We start from the raw sequence: 16698 nt of genomic DNA, 5'->3' as shown, positions 1-16698 counted from the left end.
TTGTCTCCGATATGTGGACAAATGTTACCCCCAAACCTGTTGGTACATCAGAATCATAATGGCATTTGTTAAAAGCACAACCTCCTGTACCCCAGACCTACTGTAGTTTTGGAAATTGGACCCCAAATGTCTCTGATGCAGAGCCAGGTCTGAGACCACTGACACAAAGCACAGGTTCTTAAGAGATGGTATTGGATGCTGGTGTCAGATTCTCTTGGGGACCATTTTCAAAATATATGCCCAGTCCCCAGGTGGTTCTCCCTGGGGGGCCCTCCCCTGGGGGTTCTCCCCCCTCCCCCCCCCCCCCCGCCTTTTTGAGAAACGTTTGTTTTGTTTTGTTTTTTACGCCCCCCTCCCCACCCCGAGGGACCTTGCAGGTAAAATATCCAGTAGCTCCCCTAGCTGGCCACCAGGGTCCCTCCCTTTTAATCCTGGGATTCTCAGTCTAGGACCTGCCATTTTCCTTTACAAAGATTTTCATTCGGCTGAATTTGCCTGTTGCCTCCATGTAGTTTATGAAGTGTTTTCCCGTATTTTACATAAGCCATTTGATCCTCATGACCTTTTGAGATAGAATACTGATTAGGAATTTGAGACCGGAAAAGGTGGTGGCATGCCCAGAGGTACATAACTAGTAAGTGACAGAGCGGGAACTTAAGTTTAGGCCTTCCAGTTCCAAACCCTGTGTTCTTCCCACTGGACCATGCTGTTTTGTGACTTTGTCTTTCCTTACAGGGTCTGAGTGGCAAAAAAAGGAGAAGGGAAAGGGTGTGTAGCCTTTTTACTCTTTCTCCTTTGTTTCTGCTAGTAAAAATCTTTTAGAAAGCAACTGCAAACATTTATTTAGCCTCTGCTGTGTGCCAGGTACTGTGCTTGGTGCTGGGGGTTCAAAACCACTAGGACATGAGCTGCACCTTCAAGGAGCTCAGAGTCTAGTGTGGGGCCATAGGAGAGCTCTGAGGAGTGCCCACTTGAATTTGGAAGATGCCTGGGGGTGGGATGTGCTAAGGAGAATAGTAGCCTGACATACTAAAATGTGGAATCTCTGGACAGAGGTGACAAGAGATCTGGCTCTATAGTTAGATGAAGGGGCAGGTTGTAAAGTCTTTTCAGTACCGTGCCAAAGAATTTGAACTTTATTCTGTTTAAAATACAGAGCCAGTGAAATTGCATAGAAGGCAACATGAACTTGGGTTTTTTAAATTACTCACTTTAAAGAAAGCTAACCAGTGATCGTATGAAAGATCATTGGCACTGAGGAGGGACCAGAGTTGGGGATCTCAGGAAGCTTCTGCACTCATTCGGGTGAGAAGTGAGGGCCTGAATGGGGAAGCAAGAATGGATGTGTAGTGCAAGGACTGATTGGAGAGACATTTTGCAATGGAAGGGACAGAAGGCCTTGGCAGCCAGTTAGGCGTGCGGGTGGGAGTGAGAGGCAGAGGAATCAAGGACGACTTCAGAAACCACGGCGAGGGTTAGGTGCTTGCTTCAGAGACCTGCACTTGGGCGGGGGGGGGGGGGGGGGGGGACTGTGAAGCTGTGTTCTGTCCCACAGTCGGAAGGAACAGGCGGTAGCAACGGGAAAGGGAAATTAAGGCAGCAGACCGAGAATGGCCCCATGGTCTTCACATTCACGGGACACCTTGGTCCCTGTGGCTTCCCGCCTCCCGGTCGACCGGGCATGTCGTGGGCCATTCACCCCCTCGAAGCATGTCTCGGTAGTTTCTGTACCGCCTGTTCCCGGCCAGCACCAGGGTGGAAGGGGGGGCCCCCAGCCTCAGCTGCTGCTGGGGTACTGTGTTCTTGGCAACACAGATCATAATTTTTCAAGTCTTTCATTTGGAAACGTGTGGTGCTTTTTCAGTACAGCACATGCAGCACAACTAAAGTACACGTTATGTGGGTTTCTTTGGATGAACCCGAGAAACCTAATGACTACTTTTACATTAGTGTGGTGTGAGAGCTCCACAGATCCAGATTATGAGTAAGCTCTCAGAGCACCATCCAGTTATAAACTGGAAGCTGTGTGACGAGCAGTTCTCCGTTAGTCCGAGGACCTTTTTTCCTTGTGTGGGTCATCAAGGCCCTTTGCTTCCGTCTTTTCCTTCTGACTGCTTGCCTTTAGGGATTTCTCTGTACATTACAGCTATACCAGAGGACTGGAGCAAAGGAAGTTGAAAATCAAATAAGTTGATTTGTAATTGTTAACAACTCGGATAAGAGTTGGTTGAAGGAGAAATTAATTGGCTAAAAATGAGAGTTGGGAATTGTCTTGAAGTTATAGTAATCCATCACTGTACCCAGATCAATAGAGGTGGCCGTGGCAGCTTTCTACTCTTTTGTTTTGCAAAGGGAACCATGAAAGGTGGAAACAAACAAGAAGAAGCGTGGATAAATCCATTCGTTAAACAGTTTTCAAATATCAGTTTTTCGGTAAGTGTGTTTTCCCAGCAGCCCCCTCCCCTTTTAATGGTGGTCTGATACCCCATAATGTTATAGGTGGTCTGTTAACCACCTATAATGGTGGTTAAATTACCCTAATTTAATTTTTTGTTTTCTTAACAAATTATTACTTACGTTTGAGGCCTTATGAATCTGCTGGAGGTTACAGTAAAATGGGCCATGAAGCCTTCTTTATTTTTATAGTTGTAGCTAAAAACATCGGTCACATATCCTCTTTGCCTTTTGACAAATAACGAAGTAAAGGTTTTCGTTTTTAATTTCTTGTCATTGATGAATGAAGGCCTGCTAACATGCCCCATTTTCTTCCTTCAGAGAGACTCACCAGAAGAAAACGTACAGAGCAATAAGATGGACCTTTCTGGAGGTAAATCAGGTTGAGTTTGTATTCATCACTGATGGACAAACGGATCTGTGACATGATCCTACTAAGCGAGCACTGACCTGGGCCAGGAGAGGGGAGGTCTGGGTTCCCGTTACGGTATCCTGTGCTCTCTAGCCCACGTTAGAGTACGGTGGTTTATAAGCCTTCCAAGTGCACATCGCTGTGCAAGGTCTGAGGTCATGGTGATACCAGTCTGTGATTACCTCAAATCTAGTCCTGTCAGGAGGAGTCATCCAGGTTGGGTGATAGAGTCTTAGTAATCAGGGAACGGTATGTGTAAAGGCTCAGATAATAGGACAGAGACAGTATAAGACAGCTAGAGAAATGGCAAGTAGTTCCATGCAGTGGGAGAAGAAACGTAAATTGGTTGTGGTGGTGGGAGTGTGGTATTGAAGAAGCTTTGCCTAGGGAAGGTGCTAGAAATGAGGCAGAGGCTAAAACATAAGGAGCTGGGGGGTTTGAACTTTATTCTGAAAGCACGGAATTAAATAATTTGAAGCAGGAGAATGACATGATTTGGGTTTGTGTTTTAAGAAAATTATGATGGTAGGGGCACCTGGGTGACTCAGCCAGTTAAGTGCCCAGCTCTTGGTTTCTGCTCAGGTCATGATCTCACCTGAGCCCTGTGTCAGACTCTGCACTAACAGCATGGAACCTGCTTAGGATTCTCTCCCTCCCTCTCTTTCTCTGCACCTCCCCTGCTCATGCATGCATGCTCTCTGTCTCTCTGTCTCTCTCTCTCTCTCAAAATAAATAAACTTTAAAAATAATAATAGTAAAATTATTATGGCTGCAGGTTGAAAATGTCTTAGGACAGGAAAGATTCGTGGCAGAGGACTAAGGACAAGATACCAGAACCAGTGTGAGATTTGTTGGAGTGGGATTTCAAATCCAGTGAGGATTTCAAAACTCTAAGATAGTAGGTGGGAAGACTCTTAATTCTGTGGAGATTCAGGAATTAGAATCAACGAAAGTTGGTAACCAGTCTGAACCAATGCATTGTGGAGGGTGAGGGAGCGGGTGTGATAAAAGCTGATTTCCACTTTCTTGCCTGAAAACTTTAGTAGGTGGTGCCGTTTTTCTGTTAGTCTGAGTCCGGGCAGGAGAGCGGACTATGCAGCGATTTGAACAGGAAGGTTTGATACAAATCTAAGGAATTATTCGAGTGACGAGGCTTTGGCTAGTAGGAGGTAAGGAGCACACTGTAGATAGACTAGCAGAGGCAAGGAGAGGTCTCTGACCTTAGGACTGAGGTGGCGTGCCCGTGCAGGGGGTCCAGACTCCTGGACCTGGCCTCTGCTCACCGTGTGGCAGAGAAGTCACGGTGGTGTCGCCCACGCGGAACTGCAGGAGCTGTGCCCCGTGGGGAGGTGTCTCACGGGAGGCGCTCTGCCACTAGACCGCCAGAGCCGCTGCCGGGGGTGCCGCGGCAGGGTGGGGTCTGTGCCGCAGGAGGGGGTGCCTGCACCCGGGAGACAGCAGTGTCTCCTGCACCCTCTACCCGCAAAGCTGCAGTGTCGGCCGGCCAAGGGAAAGATACGGAAAGGGTCCAGGGCTGACGAGGTGAATTTGGAGCTGAGAGGCGGTAGGTCGATGGATGGCACAGTTCACCCCGCCCTTCGACCACCATCTTCCACACGTGCCCTGTGCGCACACTGCCCTGTCCCACTACAGTGGCAGAGCGGCTCTGTCTTAACGAGGCACGGCTCTCTTTCTCTTTCTAACAGGTGAGGAAGTCTGCCCTCTCACCAAACTGAGGAGACACACACGGTCCCAGTAGTCATTGCATTGTCATTGGCGGTATTACTACCCCTCAAAGTTAGTCACAGTTGAGACTGAAAGACTGAGTTGTAGAGCGAACTTTCAACAGTTGGATAGGATAGGAACTTTCATCAGTTCAGAGTGGATAAAACGAAAATGGGAGAGAGAAGGTTGGCCTGTCCAGATAACCACACTCATGTAACAAGCCATAGGAAACGTGCAGAGCTTGTACTGACCTCGTTTCTGTGATTGGTCAGACCTGTGGCTGGTGTCCTGGCTTGCTTCTGTCGGCACCCATCCCACACTGCCCTGCTCTTACCGGTACCTCAGCGCCCCCGGGTTCCTTTGCTGCTGGAGGGATGCCGGTCTTTGTTCCCAAAGAATCCAAGCCCTTAATCGTCCTGCCTTTTCTTGGTTGCTCTGGCTCTTCGTTGACCTTTACTAGTGGGCCCGGACATGCGAAGGAGCACCCCCAGAGAACCCCCTGGGTTCTAGAGTCCTCGCGGCCCTTGTTTTGTATCAGAAGGCCCATTTCCTCTGGTGATCAGAGTCACTTCAGCCAGCAGATGAACCCCTTTTGCCTGGCGGTTCAGTGGCACAAGGAGGGCAAAATGTCCAGGTGCCGTTTTCATCCTCCAGTTCAGCGGCCTGATGTGTCTCCTTGTAGAAGCGTTTTCTCTCTCTTGAGGACTAAGGTCTCCAAATCTGTAGAGTTGCTGGGACAGGAAGCAAGAATTCTGAGGGGCTTGTCGGGTGTAACAGAGAAACCATGCCGACTCTCACCTTCTGGTTCCCAGACCTCTGTGTTCTGGTGATGTGGGTGGCAGTGTGTGCCATGAAGCAGAAGCCCATCCTTGAAGGATGTTGTCTCCCGACTTGGTTTGTAACCAGTTCTGCTTGTCAGTTTGGCTAGCTACTTTTGGGTGACGGCGTATGTGGTCAGACCGCTTGATCCACGGGCGTGATCCCATGACCGTCCTCCCTTTGCTCTGGAGTGAGTTCCGTGGTCAGACACAGTGCTGTGGGGATATAAGGTCTTCTGCCAGACTGGGGATGGCAGAAGCTTTTCAGGCAGGAAAAACAAATTCGTATCCGGACCGCGGGTCCATTCTGTGAGGAGGAGGCCCCGCCTCCTCCATGGCTCACTGAATGGCACGCGAGTCGCTGTGCTGTTGTGCTGGTGGCACTTGGTGGAAATCTGTCCGCAGAGCGGTGTCTCACTAGAGACTCTGCTACAGAGCCACGTGGAGGGATGGCGGGGGGTGGATTCTGGGGGCTGACGGGAGCACATCGAACTTCCTCCCACAGCAGCTCTCCGGCGCCCTCTACCGACAGAGCCTGTGCACCAACTGGCAAAGGAAAAACTGTAAAGACCCAAGGTGTGCTTTGACTGGGCAGTCAGAAAGGGTGAATTTGGAGCTGAGAGACAGTAAACAATACGTGGTTATTATTAAAGATGAGATACATATAGGAATAAGAAATTGAGTTTGAGGTCGCAGAGAAGGCAGAATGTGGACCATAATGGGAGAGGAAGACCTGAGAGAGGAGAAGGTGTGAGCCTGTCTTGTCTCCAGTTTCCCCATCTGCTGAATGGGGGCAAGAAGAGTAGGGTTACCAGCATGAAATTCGAGCACATGTTTGGGACAGTGAGTGCCCGGCACATCGCGCGCATCTGTCCCAATGGCGCGTTCTCGTGGCGGCTGTTTTTGTTATTTGTAACTGGAAATTGTTTTTATTATAAAGTTTAGGTTAAAGATGACCAAAGACATCTTAACCCATTTACTTCAGGTTAATTGGTTCAGTAAAACAGCAGCGTCTGCTAAACCCAACTTTACTTGTGAGGAATGCAAGATTTACTAAATGCAAGTGCATTTTTCACATGTCCTTCTCAAGGCAGAAGTCCTCCCGCAGGGAGGAAATGTTTTGCTTTCTACTGTAAATTTATCTGAAGCCAACTGAATTGTCTTCCTACATGGTAACATCATTTCCTGCCTTTATTAGGAATGTTACAAGACAAACGAATGGACATAGATAAACATAGCCTAAATATTGGTGATTACAATCGAACGGTCGGGAAAGGCCCTGGTTCTCGGCCTCAGATTTCCAAAGAGTCTTCCATGGAACGCAGTCCTTATTTTGATAAGGTAAGTTGTTTGTTTGTTTGTTACTTGTTTGTTTGTTTGTTTCACCCTGTGGCTAATAACCAGTACACTTAATGGCATAATTTTCTCATTAGTGGTTAGGGCATTTAATGTAAGGTACTGCTTATAATCCAGTGCCAAATCCTACTACTGGATTTGTAGTTCATTCTCCCTTTTATGTTTCAATTTAGCATAGGGATTGCATTTTGTATTTTCTTCTGAATCCCGTAAAATGTGTTTGGTTCTTTTTATGTACTCTAGAATTAACACTAATCTGATCTCTTCTGTTCTCTACCTGTTTCCTGTTGATGCTGGAATGTCATGTGACTTCTCTTCTGTTCCTGCAATGATTTCTCCCTTCTACTTGTTTGCTTGGCTGGTGTTGCACATCTTTCTGTCTGTCCAATCAGGATGGCATTGTAGCAGATGAATCCCAAAACATGCAGTTTATGTCCAGTCAAAGCATGAAGCTTCCCCCTTCAAATAGTGCACTACCTAACCAGGCCCTTGGCTCCATAGCAGGGCTGGGTATGCAAAACTTGAATTCTGTTAGACAGGTAAGTCCACGCGTGTATTTTAGGCTCTCTGTTGAATGCTTTGTAGAAGTAATAAGATCTCTCTTACTTGTAGTTACTGTGTTTAAATCAATATTACAGTGTGGTATTGCAACGTCCGTCCCTAAAGAATCCCACTGGGGTTCTGTTGCTGTCGTTTGGTTTTGCAGAATGGCAATCCCAGTATGTTCGGTGTTGGAAACACAGCAGCACAAGCCCGGGGCCTGCAGCAGCCTCCAGCACAACCTCTTAGTTCATCTCAGCCTAATCTCCGTGCTCAAGTGCCTCCTCCATTACTCTCCCCTCAGGTAGCGACTGCGGGCGTGCTCTCCCCTGTGTACCTGGAAACACTTGGTATTTGAACGAGACAGTTAGGTGCTCCTCATCACATCCACTGGCATCTTTGAGACGCAGCTAATGCAGAATTAGCTGTCCTTACGAACGGATGTGGGTTGGGTCAAGAAAATGAGTCCAAGTTCAGTTACACCTGAAATTTACCACTAGCTTCCGGAAAACACGTTGAGGGGAGGAAGACAACAGCAAAGTAAACTGGCCGCTTTAAGATTTCACCCCTGTCCTCTTGTAGTTAACCCAGAAAAGTTTATATGAACGATAAAGCAAAGCAAGAACTTAACCAACCTTCCATGGTAATAGTCCACAGATTTAATTGCTCTATTGACAAGTCAAACTACACAGCACATTTAGTTAGTTCTGAGTTATTTGATCAACGTTATTAACTTGCCATTGTGATCCTAAGGTTCCAGTTTCATTGCTGAAGTATGCACCAAACAACGGTGGCCTGAATCCGCTCTTTGGCCCTCAACAGGTAGCCATGCTGAACCAGCTATCCCAACTAAACCAGCTTTCTCAGATCTCCCAGTTACAGGTGAGTCGGTTAACAGTCCTATTCAGTGCAAGTCTGTTGAGCGTCTGCTGTGTGCTAATAAACCCAAGACTCTGCGGGAAGCGTGGCAGCAAACAGTGGGTGCCGTCGCCCCCAGGAAGCTTACAGTCTGTCGGGGAGGACAGGTCGTGAGCTGGAAAGGCGGGATGCTCTTCGAGCACCACCCAGTCAGATCTGGGATGGCGGAGGGAGTGGGATGGGGGCGGGGAGGGTGGGTGGCCACATGTCCCTCCCGAAGCGCAAGTAGTTTAGACCGAACCAAAGACCGAATTCAACAATGGCTTGAGTCCAGGGAGCCCCAGGAGGAGGGTACGCCAGATGAGGCCACGCCTTAGGTCCACCTGCAGCCATCCCGAAGCTTGCTCTATGACACGACTCTGACGAGACGCTGACGGCCTTTTCGCCATCTCCCCTCCAGCGATTGTTAGCGCAGCAGCAAAGGGCGCAGAGTCAGAGAAGCGTGCCTTCTGGGAACCGGCAGCAGCAAGACCAGCAGGTAGATCGCACCCTTCTTTCCCCTTTTGCTTCGCTTGCACTGAACTCACTTCATTCGAGCTTGTGACAAGAGAGGCGAAATGCCTGTATCAAGATACGACAAAATATGTGATGCATTAAGTCTCCTGTTTGCCCGGAGGTCGTGTTAACTGGAGTATGGTGATTATTCACCTTCCTGCCGGGGAGGAGGGGAATTCGGCAGTTGAGGGGGGAATACCTGGGTATCCCTAAAGACTTTCTCTCCAGTGTTTCCCGATCACTTGGTTGTTTTCAGGGTCGACCTCTTAGTGTGCAGCAGCAAATGATGCAGCAGTCTCGCCAACTGGACCCCAACCTGTTGGTGAAGCAACAGACCCCGCCAGCTCAGCAGCAGCCACTCCATCAGCCAGCCATGAAACCTTTCCTCGAGAACGTCATGCCCCACACTACACCCGAGCTGCAGAAAGGGCCGTCACCAATAAATGCTTTCAGCAACTTCCCTATAGGTGGGTTTCTCCTTGGCCGGGGCATTCACCTGACACCAGGAGCCGCTGCCTGACGTCTTCTCCCTTGGCGGCACAGTTCTGTCCCCTCGGAACCACGCCGGCTCTGTGGCTCGTTCCTCTCCGGGAGCTGCCCTGCCTCTCCCAGGGTCAGCCTATCTCCCTGCTTCCAGGAAGGCCTCTCTCCATTCCAGAAAACCGTGCTGTTTCAAAAACTCCCTGCTCATTTAGAGTGGGTTAGAATAAAGGTGAAGTTGCTCTCGAGCCCCAGGTGGTTTCCTCGTAGAGTGTGGGGGGTGGGGGGGGGGGCAGGGTGGTTAGTAACCACATGCCAGAGACACCCGGAGCAGTGCCGCTTTGGGGAATAACTGGGATGAGTGGCTTCTGTGGGGCAGCGCCTGAAATTGTCACGATTGTCTGAGTCTTTAGGGGTGATTTCTGGCATGAGTGTTGAGTGTAGGACACAGAGGCAGGAGGGTTGCCTCTGTTGCCCTTGCAGTAGCTCCCCTCTTCCTTTCTTTCCCTGTCTCCCTCTGGAAACTTCAGGCTTGTATGTTTTCCCCCTCCCTGGGTCTCTTCTCTTTGTGCCTTTGATTATATTTTGAGCCTTGATTGTCGACACTCTGTTGATTTTGCTTTTGCTTTCTCTCTTTTCCCTTAAAATGGCTTCTCGAAAGCCAGCTTGATTGGTTGCCAGCCCCAGTGTGTTGAAGACAGCTAACGAGCTAGCCTGCTCTTGGCCGTGGGCGGGGTGGGGCCTGCTGTTGCCCTGCTTCGCTTCACTCTGGCGCCCCCTCGTATTGCTGCGGACTCTCAGCAAGGACAGAGAGATACATTTTCCTGGTTAAGAGGTCTGCCTAACTCATACCAACACAGCATGGTTGTCTAAATCAGGCATTGGCAGACTGGAGCCTGTTGGCCACATTTGGCCGGTGGCCTGGTTTTGTAAAGGAAGTTTTATTGGAACACAGCCATGGTCTTTTGTTAATGTATTTTCTGTGGTTGCTTTTGTGCTAAAACAGGGTTGCACAGAGACCCACAGACCTTGTGGCCCACAGAGCCTGAGATACTTACTATTTGAAGCTCCACAGAAAAATTTGCCGAGTCTTGGGTCTGGTTGATGAGTCCAGAGAACAGCAAATGTAATTGCTCTCTTCAAAAAATTGGGATGGGGCGCCTGGGTGGCTCAGTCGGTTGAGCGGCCGACTTTGGCTCAGGTCACGATCTCACGGTCCGTGAGTTCGAGCCCCGCGTCGGGCTCTGTGCTGACAGCTCGGAGCCTGGAGCCTGTTTCCGATTCTGTGTCTCCCTCTCTTTGACCCTCCCTCGTTCATGCTCTGTCTCTCTCTGTCTCAAAAATAAACAAACATTAAAAAAAATTAAAAAAAAAAATTGGGATGATATTAGAGAATTTATGTTATTAAAGTTTTTTTTCAATGTTTTATTTATTTTTGAGAGAGAGACACAGAGTGTGAGTGGGGGAGGGGCAGAGAGAGAGGGAGACACAGGATCCGAAGCAGGCTCCAGGCTCTGAGCTGTCAGCACAGAGCCCAATGCGGGGCTCGAACTCACAAACCGTGAGATCATGACCTGAGCCAAAGTTGGTCACCTAACTGAGCCACCCAGGCGCCCCACGTTATTAAAGTTTTTAAGTTTGACCTGATATCACATGGACTGTCGTCAAACCCAAGTATTTAAAACTATTTGTTTTGAAATTTTAAAATACGAACCACCTGGCAATGTGGCCAGAGATTCTGGCTCCCATTGAAAAGTGTTCATTTTTAACAAGAATCTCAGATGATTCTGATGTTGATGGTCCCTGGATCACACTTAAGAAACCCTGGATTAACAGTCAGTTTTCTGACCCACAGTATGCAAGATGGAAATTTCCATCCTGTTCCAACAGAATATCTGAGTGTGATGTGTTTCATCACCAAAGGTCAAGGAAGTTGCGCCTTGAGATATGGGAGTCTCTACATTATTAGAGCAGGACGTTTTTACTTTTTTTTTTTTTTTTTTAATGTTTGTTTTACTTTTGACAGAGAGAGAGCACAAGTGGGGAAGGGGCAGAGATCGAGAGGGGGTCAGAGGATCCAAAGCAGGCTTCGCACTGACAGCAGAGAGCCTGATGCGGGGCTCAGACTCACGAACCATGGGATCGTGACCTGAGCCAAAGTCAGATGCTTAACCAACCGAGCCACCCAGGCGCCCCAGGACCTTTTTGCTTTTCAATGACGGTGTCCTTTGGCTGGCAAGCCAGTTGAAAACTTTTGTTTCTAAGCAAAAGATAACTGAACATGATTCCCTATGTTTCTTCATGCGTGGTGCTCTTGGGGGATAGCTAAAGAGATCTATTTTATTGGAGATAAACTTTAATATTGAGCTTCCTTAAAATTGTCTCTTTTTACCGGGGAAATTTATTTGTTTGTTTGTTTATCGTTTGAGAGAGAGCAAGCACAAGAGGGGCAGAGGGAGAGAGAGAGAATCTTAAGCAGGCTCCACACTCAGCATGGAGCCAAATGTGGGTCTTGATCCTACAACCCTGAGATCATGACCTGAGCCCGAAATCAAGAGTTGGATGGTCCAACTGCCTGAGCCACCAAGGTGCCCCACCAAGGAATTTTAAAATAATCATATTCTATAGAGAAATAATTTTCCCCATTAACACAATTATAGTTTTAACAGTTTCATGGTTTGAAAACATTGGGTTATTGAATATTAGAATATCTATTGAGGATTTCTACACAACCTTGGCCAGGGGCCCAGAGTGTTCTGCCTACCTTGTGCTTGTCTGTAATCATTTGGCTGTGCACATTTGTAGGGTGATACCTGCTAAGGAACAGTCCCAGGTCACGGGATTAAAAACATTAGATTAGTTACATGTTTTTTTCTAGAAAATGGAGGTCGTGGTATTGGAAGGAAAACATGTTATATTTTATAAAGTGGTTTTCTATTAAAATATTGATTTGTTTTTAGGCTTGAACTCAAACTTGAATGTAAATATGGATATGAACAGTATTAAAGAGCCACAGTCAAGACTAAGGAAGTGGACTACAGTGGACAGCATTTCTGTGAACACATCTTTGGATCAAAACTCCAGCAAACATGGTATGAAATACATTCTTACATGTTGTACTTAAAAAAAGAAAACAAAACCCTGTAGAATACTAAATTTAGGCTTTTATTTTATCTTAAATGTCTGTATTTGTAGCCAAATCCACTTAGACCCTTTCCTCATTATTAAAAAGTGCTTATTAGTTATTAAATCTTAGTTAAATTTTTAAAAAGGCACAATTAACACAATTAATGATTTTGTACAAAATCAAGATTCAGTATACATTTGTGGTTTAAAAATTTGTCCCTCTTTAATGGTCACTTAGGTTTTTGCAATAGATTTGATCGTTCTAGTGTTCTACTTAACATTTACTTAACTTAGTATGATGGGGAGGGTATTAAAAACTCCCAGCATAATTTGATTTCTGTCAGTGTTTTGTATAATGGCACATTTTCTTCATGTATTTTGTTGCTTTGTGTAAATCATATAGATTCAATATTATTGTCTTTTCATCCGTTAATTACATTTTTTTTTTTAGAAATACAATTTTCAACCTGTTTAACATCAATCCATCTAGCAAATGTTAGTGGAACATTTTCACATTTTCTGCTTTCCAAAGGACCGTTCTTGGCCACCTGGATACACATGCACACGCACGCACACCATTGAGCATAGATGAGCCAGGAGCAGTACTTGCCCTGAACGGAGCTCTTTGGTTTGGTAGCAAAAGTCAGCACGTAACAGCTTTTACACCCTGTGGTAGGTGCCAGGAACACAGACGGACTGAGATGTTGGCACACGTGGGATGGCAGTGTGCGGTCCACTGTTGGGGGGTGGCAGGGGGCAGGAACGACAACCTTTCGGTGCGCTGGGTCTGGAAAGGCTTTTATATGGAGACTAAGAAGCGGGTCTTCAGACCACATGAAGGGGTAGAGAGAGGATGGCAGAAAGAGTAGAGCATTTGAAAAGTTCAAACGCAGGACAACCCGCGGGGTTCTGTTATGCACGCGTGTCACGGAGGTGAGGGGGCAAAGGGAGGAAGAAGAATCTAGGACAGTAGAGGCCAGAATGAGCAAATCACAGACCACTTTGTGCCGTAAATCATCTTAAATTTTCAACCCAGAGACACAGAAGACTCCAAGCAGTGTAAGTGAGGCAGAAGGCAGTGGACGAGGAGAGAGTGCACCAAAAACAGCCTTAGAATTAAGGATGGAAGGGCTGGGTAACTAACTTAAGGCCTTGTGCAAATACATGATTATCCGTAACCCACCTCCTGCCTCGCTCCTTCAGCCCAACCCCTTGACCTTTAAGACTGGGCTTGGGGTCGGGTGCCTGGGTGGCTTAGTTGGTTAAGTGCCCAACTCTTTTTAAAAAAAAGAAATTTTTTTTTTTAATGTTTATTTATTTTTGAGAGAGAGAGAGGGAGATACAGAATCTGAAGCAGGATCCAGGCTCTGTCTGAGCGGTCAGCACAATGCCCGTTGTGAGGCTAGAACCATGAGATCATGACCTGAGCTGAAGTTGGACGCTTAACCGACTGAGCCACCCAGGCGCCCTGCGCCCGACTCTTGATTTTGGGTCAGATCATGATCTCACAGTTCATGAGATCTAGCCCTGCATCAGGCTCTGCCCTGACAGCATAGAGCCTGCTTGGGATTCTCTCCGCCCCTCCCCTGCTGACACTTTTTCTGTCTCTCAAAATAAGTAAACTTTAAAAAGGGGGGGTAACTCCTGGGTGGCTCAGTCGGTTAGGCATCCAACTTCGGCTCAGGTCACAATCTTGAAGTTTGTGAGTTGGAGCCCCACGTCGGGCTCTGTGCCGGCCGCTCAGAGCCTGGAACCTGCTTTAGATTCTGTGTCTCCCTCTCTCTGCCCCTCCGCTGCTCCTGGTCTCTTTCTCTCAAAAATAAATAAAACATTAAAAAAAAATGTTTTCTAAAGAAATCAGGAATAGAGGCCCGCACTCAGAAGAAAAATCTGAGCTAGAATAAGGTTTGGTATTCATCAGGATGTTGAGGTCATGGACATGGACGAGGTTGCCCAGAGCAGTGGAGCCTAGAAAAGAACAAGGACAGCCTCCGGGTGTGGCTCTAGCGAAAGGAGGAGCTGGACAGGTCAGATGCAGAGGGCCAGAGAAACGCTTCTGTCATATGGTTTCCTGTCTTCTCGGCGTAAAATGGAGTTTTCCATGTCTGCCCTGCTTACCTGAGCCTCAGTTTCTTTGTAAAAATGACCTCTTGCCTTCCGTGCACTGCTGTGGCAGGTGTCACATCCCTCGTGTATCCTACAGTGCTCGGCATACTGACCCAGGGCATGCTGGTACATGGTGTGTGTCACGTAAATGGGGTCCTCAGCATAGATTTTAAAGTCACATACACTTAGGATTTCATCCCAGTTCCTAAACTCCTTAAGCCACAGTGTTTGCACCTGCAAAAGGAAATGAGACCTCCCAGAATTGTTAAAGGGACTGAATGCGGTAACAGCCGTCAAGCTCTTCCCTTGTGGCTTGGCACCTGGCGTGTGGCCATTTGGGCGGCGGGGCCTTCCTGTAAGCAGCCCGTTCCCGTGTGTCCTTCATTGGCTTCAATTAATCAAATGATTTTGTATTTATATTTTATCTTCTTTTACAACTTAATGTTGATCTTTTTTTTCCACTCATTTTATTGCATGGACTGTTTTTGCATAAACCTGCAGTGTAAGCAGTAAATTCTTAAGTTTTTTAGTTGCTAGCTTAAACAGTAAATACTTTTATTCCTATATATGTTCTAGGAAAGTGCTCTTCTTCCGAATAAGGAAGGGGTTGATCCTTTTTCTTTGCTCCAGTCTAGATCCCTGCTGTTCTTTATTTACTTAATTTGATGCTTGAAACTTAGTCGTTCTTTCTTTTCTTAAAAATATTTCTATTAGTTATACAAATTACTTAATATTTACACGCTTCTCTGCTCCCAGAATGTTCTCCTTGTCTGTATTTGAGCAGGTGGCATAGCTGACAGTAACTAACCCAAGACCAGTGGTTTTGTTTCATAGGTATTATTTCGATATCGCCAGACTTACATTTCATCCCCTTAAAAATTAAGAATGACGCACTGGGTGGCTCAGTCAGTTAAGCGACCGACTCTTGCATTCAGCTTGGACTGTGATTCTGGGGTTGTGGGATTGAGCCCTGTGTTGGGCTTCGAGCTAAGCATGGAGTCTACTTAAGATTCTCTCTCTGTCTCTCTGTCTCTGTCTCTCTCTCTCTCTCTCTCTGCCCCTCCCCCTGGACCCCCTGCACAGGTTCTCCTTCTCTCTCAAAAATTTTTTCAAAATCAAGAATGTTTGATCTGATGTATTCTGTTTTGTTGCTTTGATTCTTTCTTTGTCGTTGTATTTTTTCCTCCTTTATAAAAATGATTTCGGAAATACTTCTTGACCCGGTTGTGGTTTTGGTCTTCAGCTCCAGAAGGAAAGATGGTTTGATATCTGTATGTGAGAGCCTGCTAAATGTCGAGTCTTAGAGTGTTGGCTTTTTCAAAAAGCTTTGCAGTCTGTGTAAAAAAGTGCTTTTTCTTACACTACTATCCTCCAGTTCTTCACACTCTCACGTTCTCCCCTCCCGGGGCTGCTGCTTCCTGATCGGTGGCTCCTGCTGGCCTCTCTCCCAGCGGAGACTCGGAATCTTATTTGTTGGCTTTGTTTTCCCCTTTCCTTATATTAAGAAGAGGGAGAGGAATGTTAATCATCCTATTCCCATTATTGATAGTTCACTGTGGTTTCCCTTTCTCACTTACAATAAAATTCACACCTGGCTGTCGGTGTTCAGCTAGGTGCCAGCCCACGTGTTATGTTTTGTTAGACCCTCACGATTTTGAAATCATCTTTTTCAACATCCGTGTAAACATTCAGAAAACTTCATGCACAAATTCAGACTTGTGGCGTCTCTTAGAAACAAGCAGGCCTGGCGGCACGGAGCTCTGGAGCAGTGCACACCCGGAGCGGGGTGGCTGCCTGCTGGTGCGCTCGCTGCCCCGCCCCGTGGTCCCTACCACCCCTACCCCTGCCCAGCCCCGGGTGGCAGCATTTGCCATGTGCGTTTGCACGTACTTGGGAGTGTGGGGCTTGTTCCGTTTCTCTTCTCCCTCCCCTCACACCTGTGCCCTCCCTTCCACTGGGGGAAAGAGATTTTCCTACGGTCCCTAACCAGAGAGATCTCGCTCTCTAGTCATGCTCCTATTTGGGGAAGGACCATGGGAGTTTGCCTGTAGCCAACCTCCCTCGCTTCTTCATCAACCCTGAGTTCATGTTGGCATTTGTGCTTCCGTGTTGTAGAAGAGAGGGGCTGTTGTCCCCTAGCAGTGGAACTGGGTAGAGATCATCTTTAAGGGGGAGGGATGTGATGGTAGTGTTCAGGCTCGCGTCAGACCCGAGCTGAGGCTGGGGAAGGGAGCCGCCTGTGGGGAAGGCTTTGGCCAGCATCGACTG

General features: G+C 47.3%; 1 protein-coding gene across 10 annotated transcripts in view; it reads left to right on the top strand.

Annotated features, from left to right (window-relative positions):
• TNRC6A (trinucleotide repeat containing adaptor 6A) overlaps window positions 1-16698 on the top strand; it is a 205457-nt gene that overhangs the window by 174963 nt on the left and 13796 nt on the right. For 7 of the 10 annotated variants that reach the window (XR_007147878.1, XM_047839226.1, XM_047839221.1 and 4 more), the window contains 9 exons: window positions 736-768; window positions 2353-2433; window positions 2776-2827; window positions 6608-6750; window positions 7472-7609; window positions 8059-8187; window positions 8624-8701; window positions 8975-9185; window positions 12159-12290. Coding sequence is in view for 9 of the 10 variants with exons in the window: in XM_047839226.1 (XP_047695182.1) it covers window positions 736-768; window positions 2353-2433; window positions 2776-2827; window positions 6608-6750; window positions 7472-7609; window positions 8059-8187; window positions 8624-8701; window positions 8975-9185; window positions 12159-12290 (997 nt within the window). In the remaining variant the exon portion in view is untranslated. Of the gene's footprint in view, window positions 1-735; window positions 769-2352; window positions 2434-2775; window positions 2828-6607; window positions 6751-7157; window positions 7305-7471; window positions 7610-8058; window positions 8188-8623; window positions 8702-8974; window positions 9186-12158; window positions 12291-16698 lie in introns of all 10 variants that reach the window. The other 3 variants (XM_047839230.1, XM_047839223.1, XM_047839222.1) reach the window with 3 other exon arrangements.

This window comes from Prionailurus viverrinus, chromosome E3, assembly GCF_022837055.1.
Source record: "Prionailurus viverrinus isolate Anna chromosome E3, UM_Priviv_1.0, whole genome shotgun sequence".
NCBI classification, from domain to species: Eukaryota; Metazoa; Chordata; class Mammalia; order Carnivora; family Felidae; genus Prionailurus; species Prionailurus viverrinus.
Note: the sequence above shows the minus strand (reverse complement) of the source record. Positions and strands in the feature narration are given on the sequence as shown.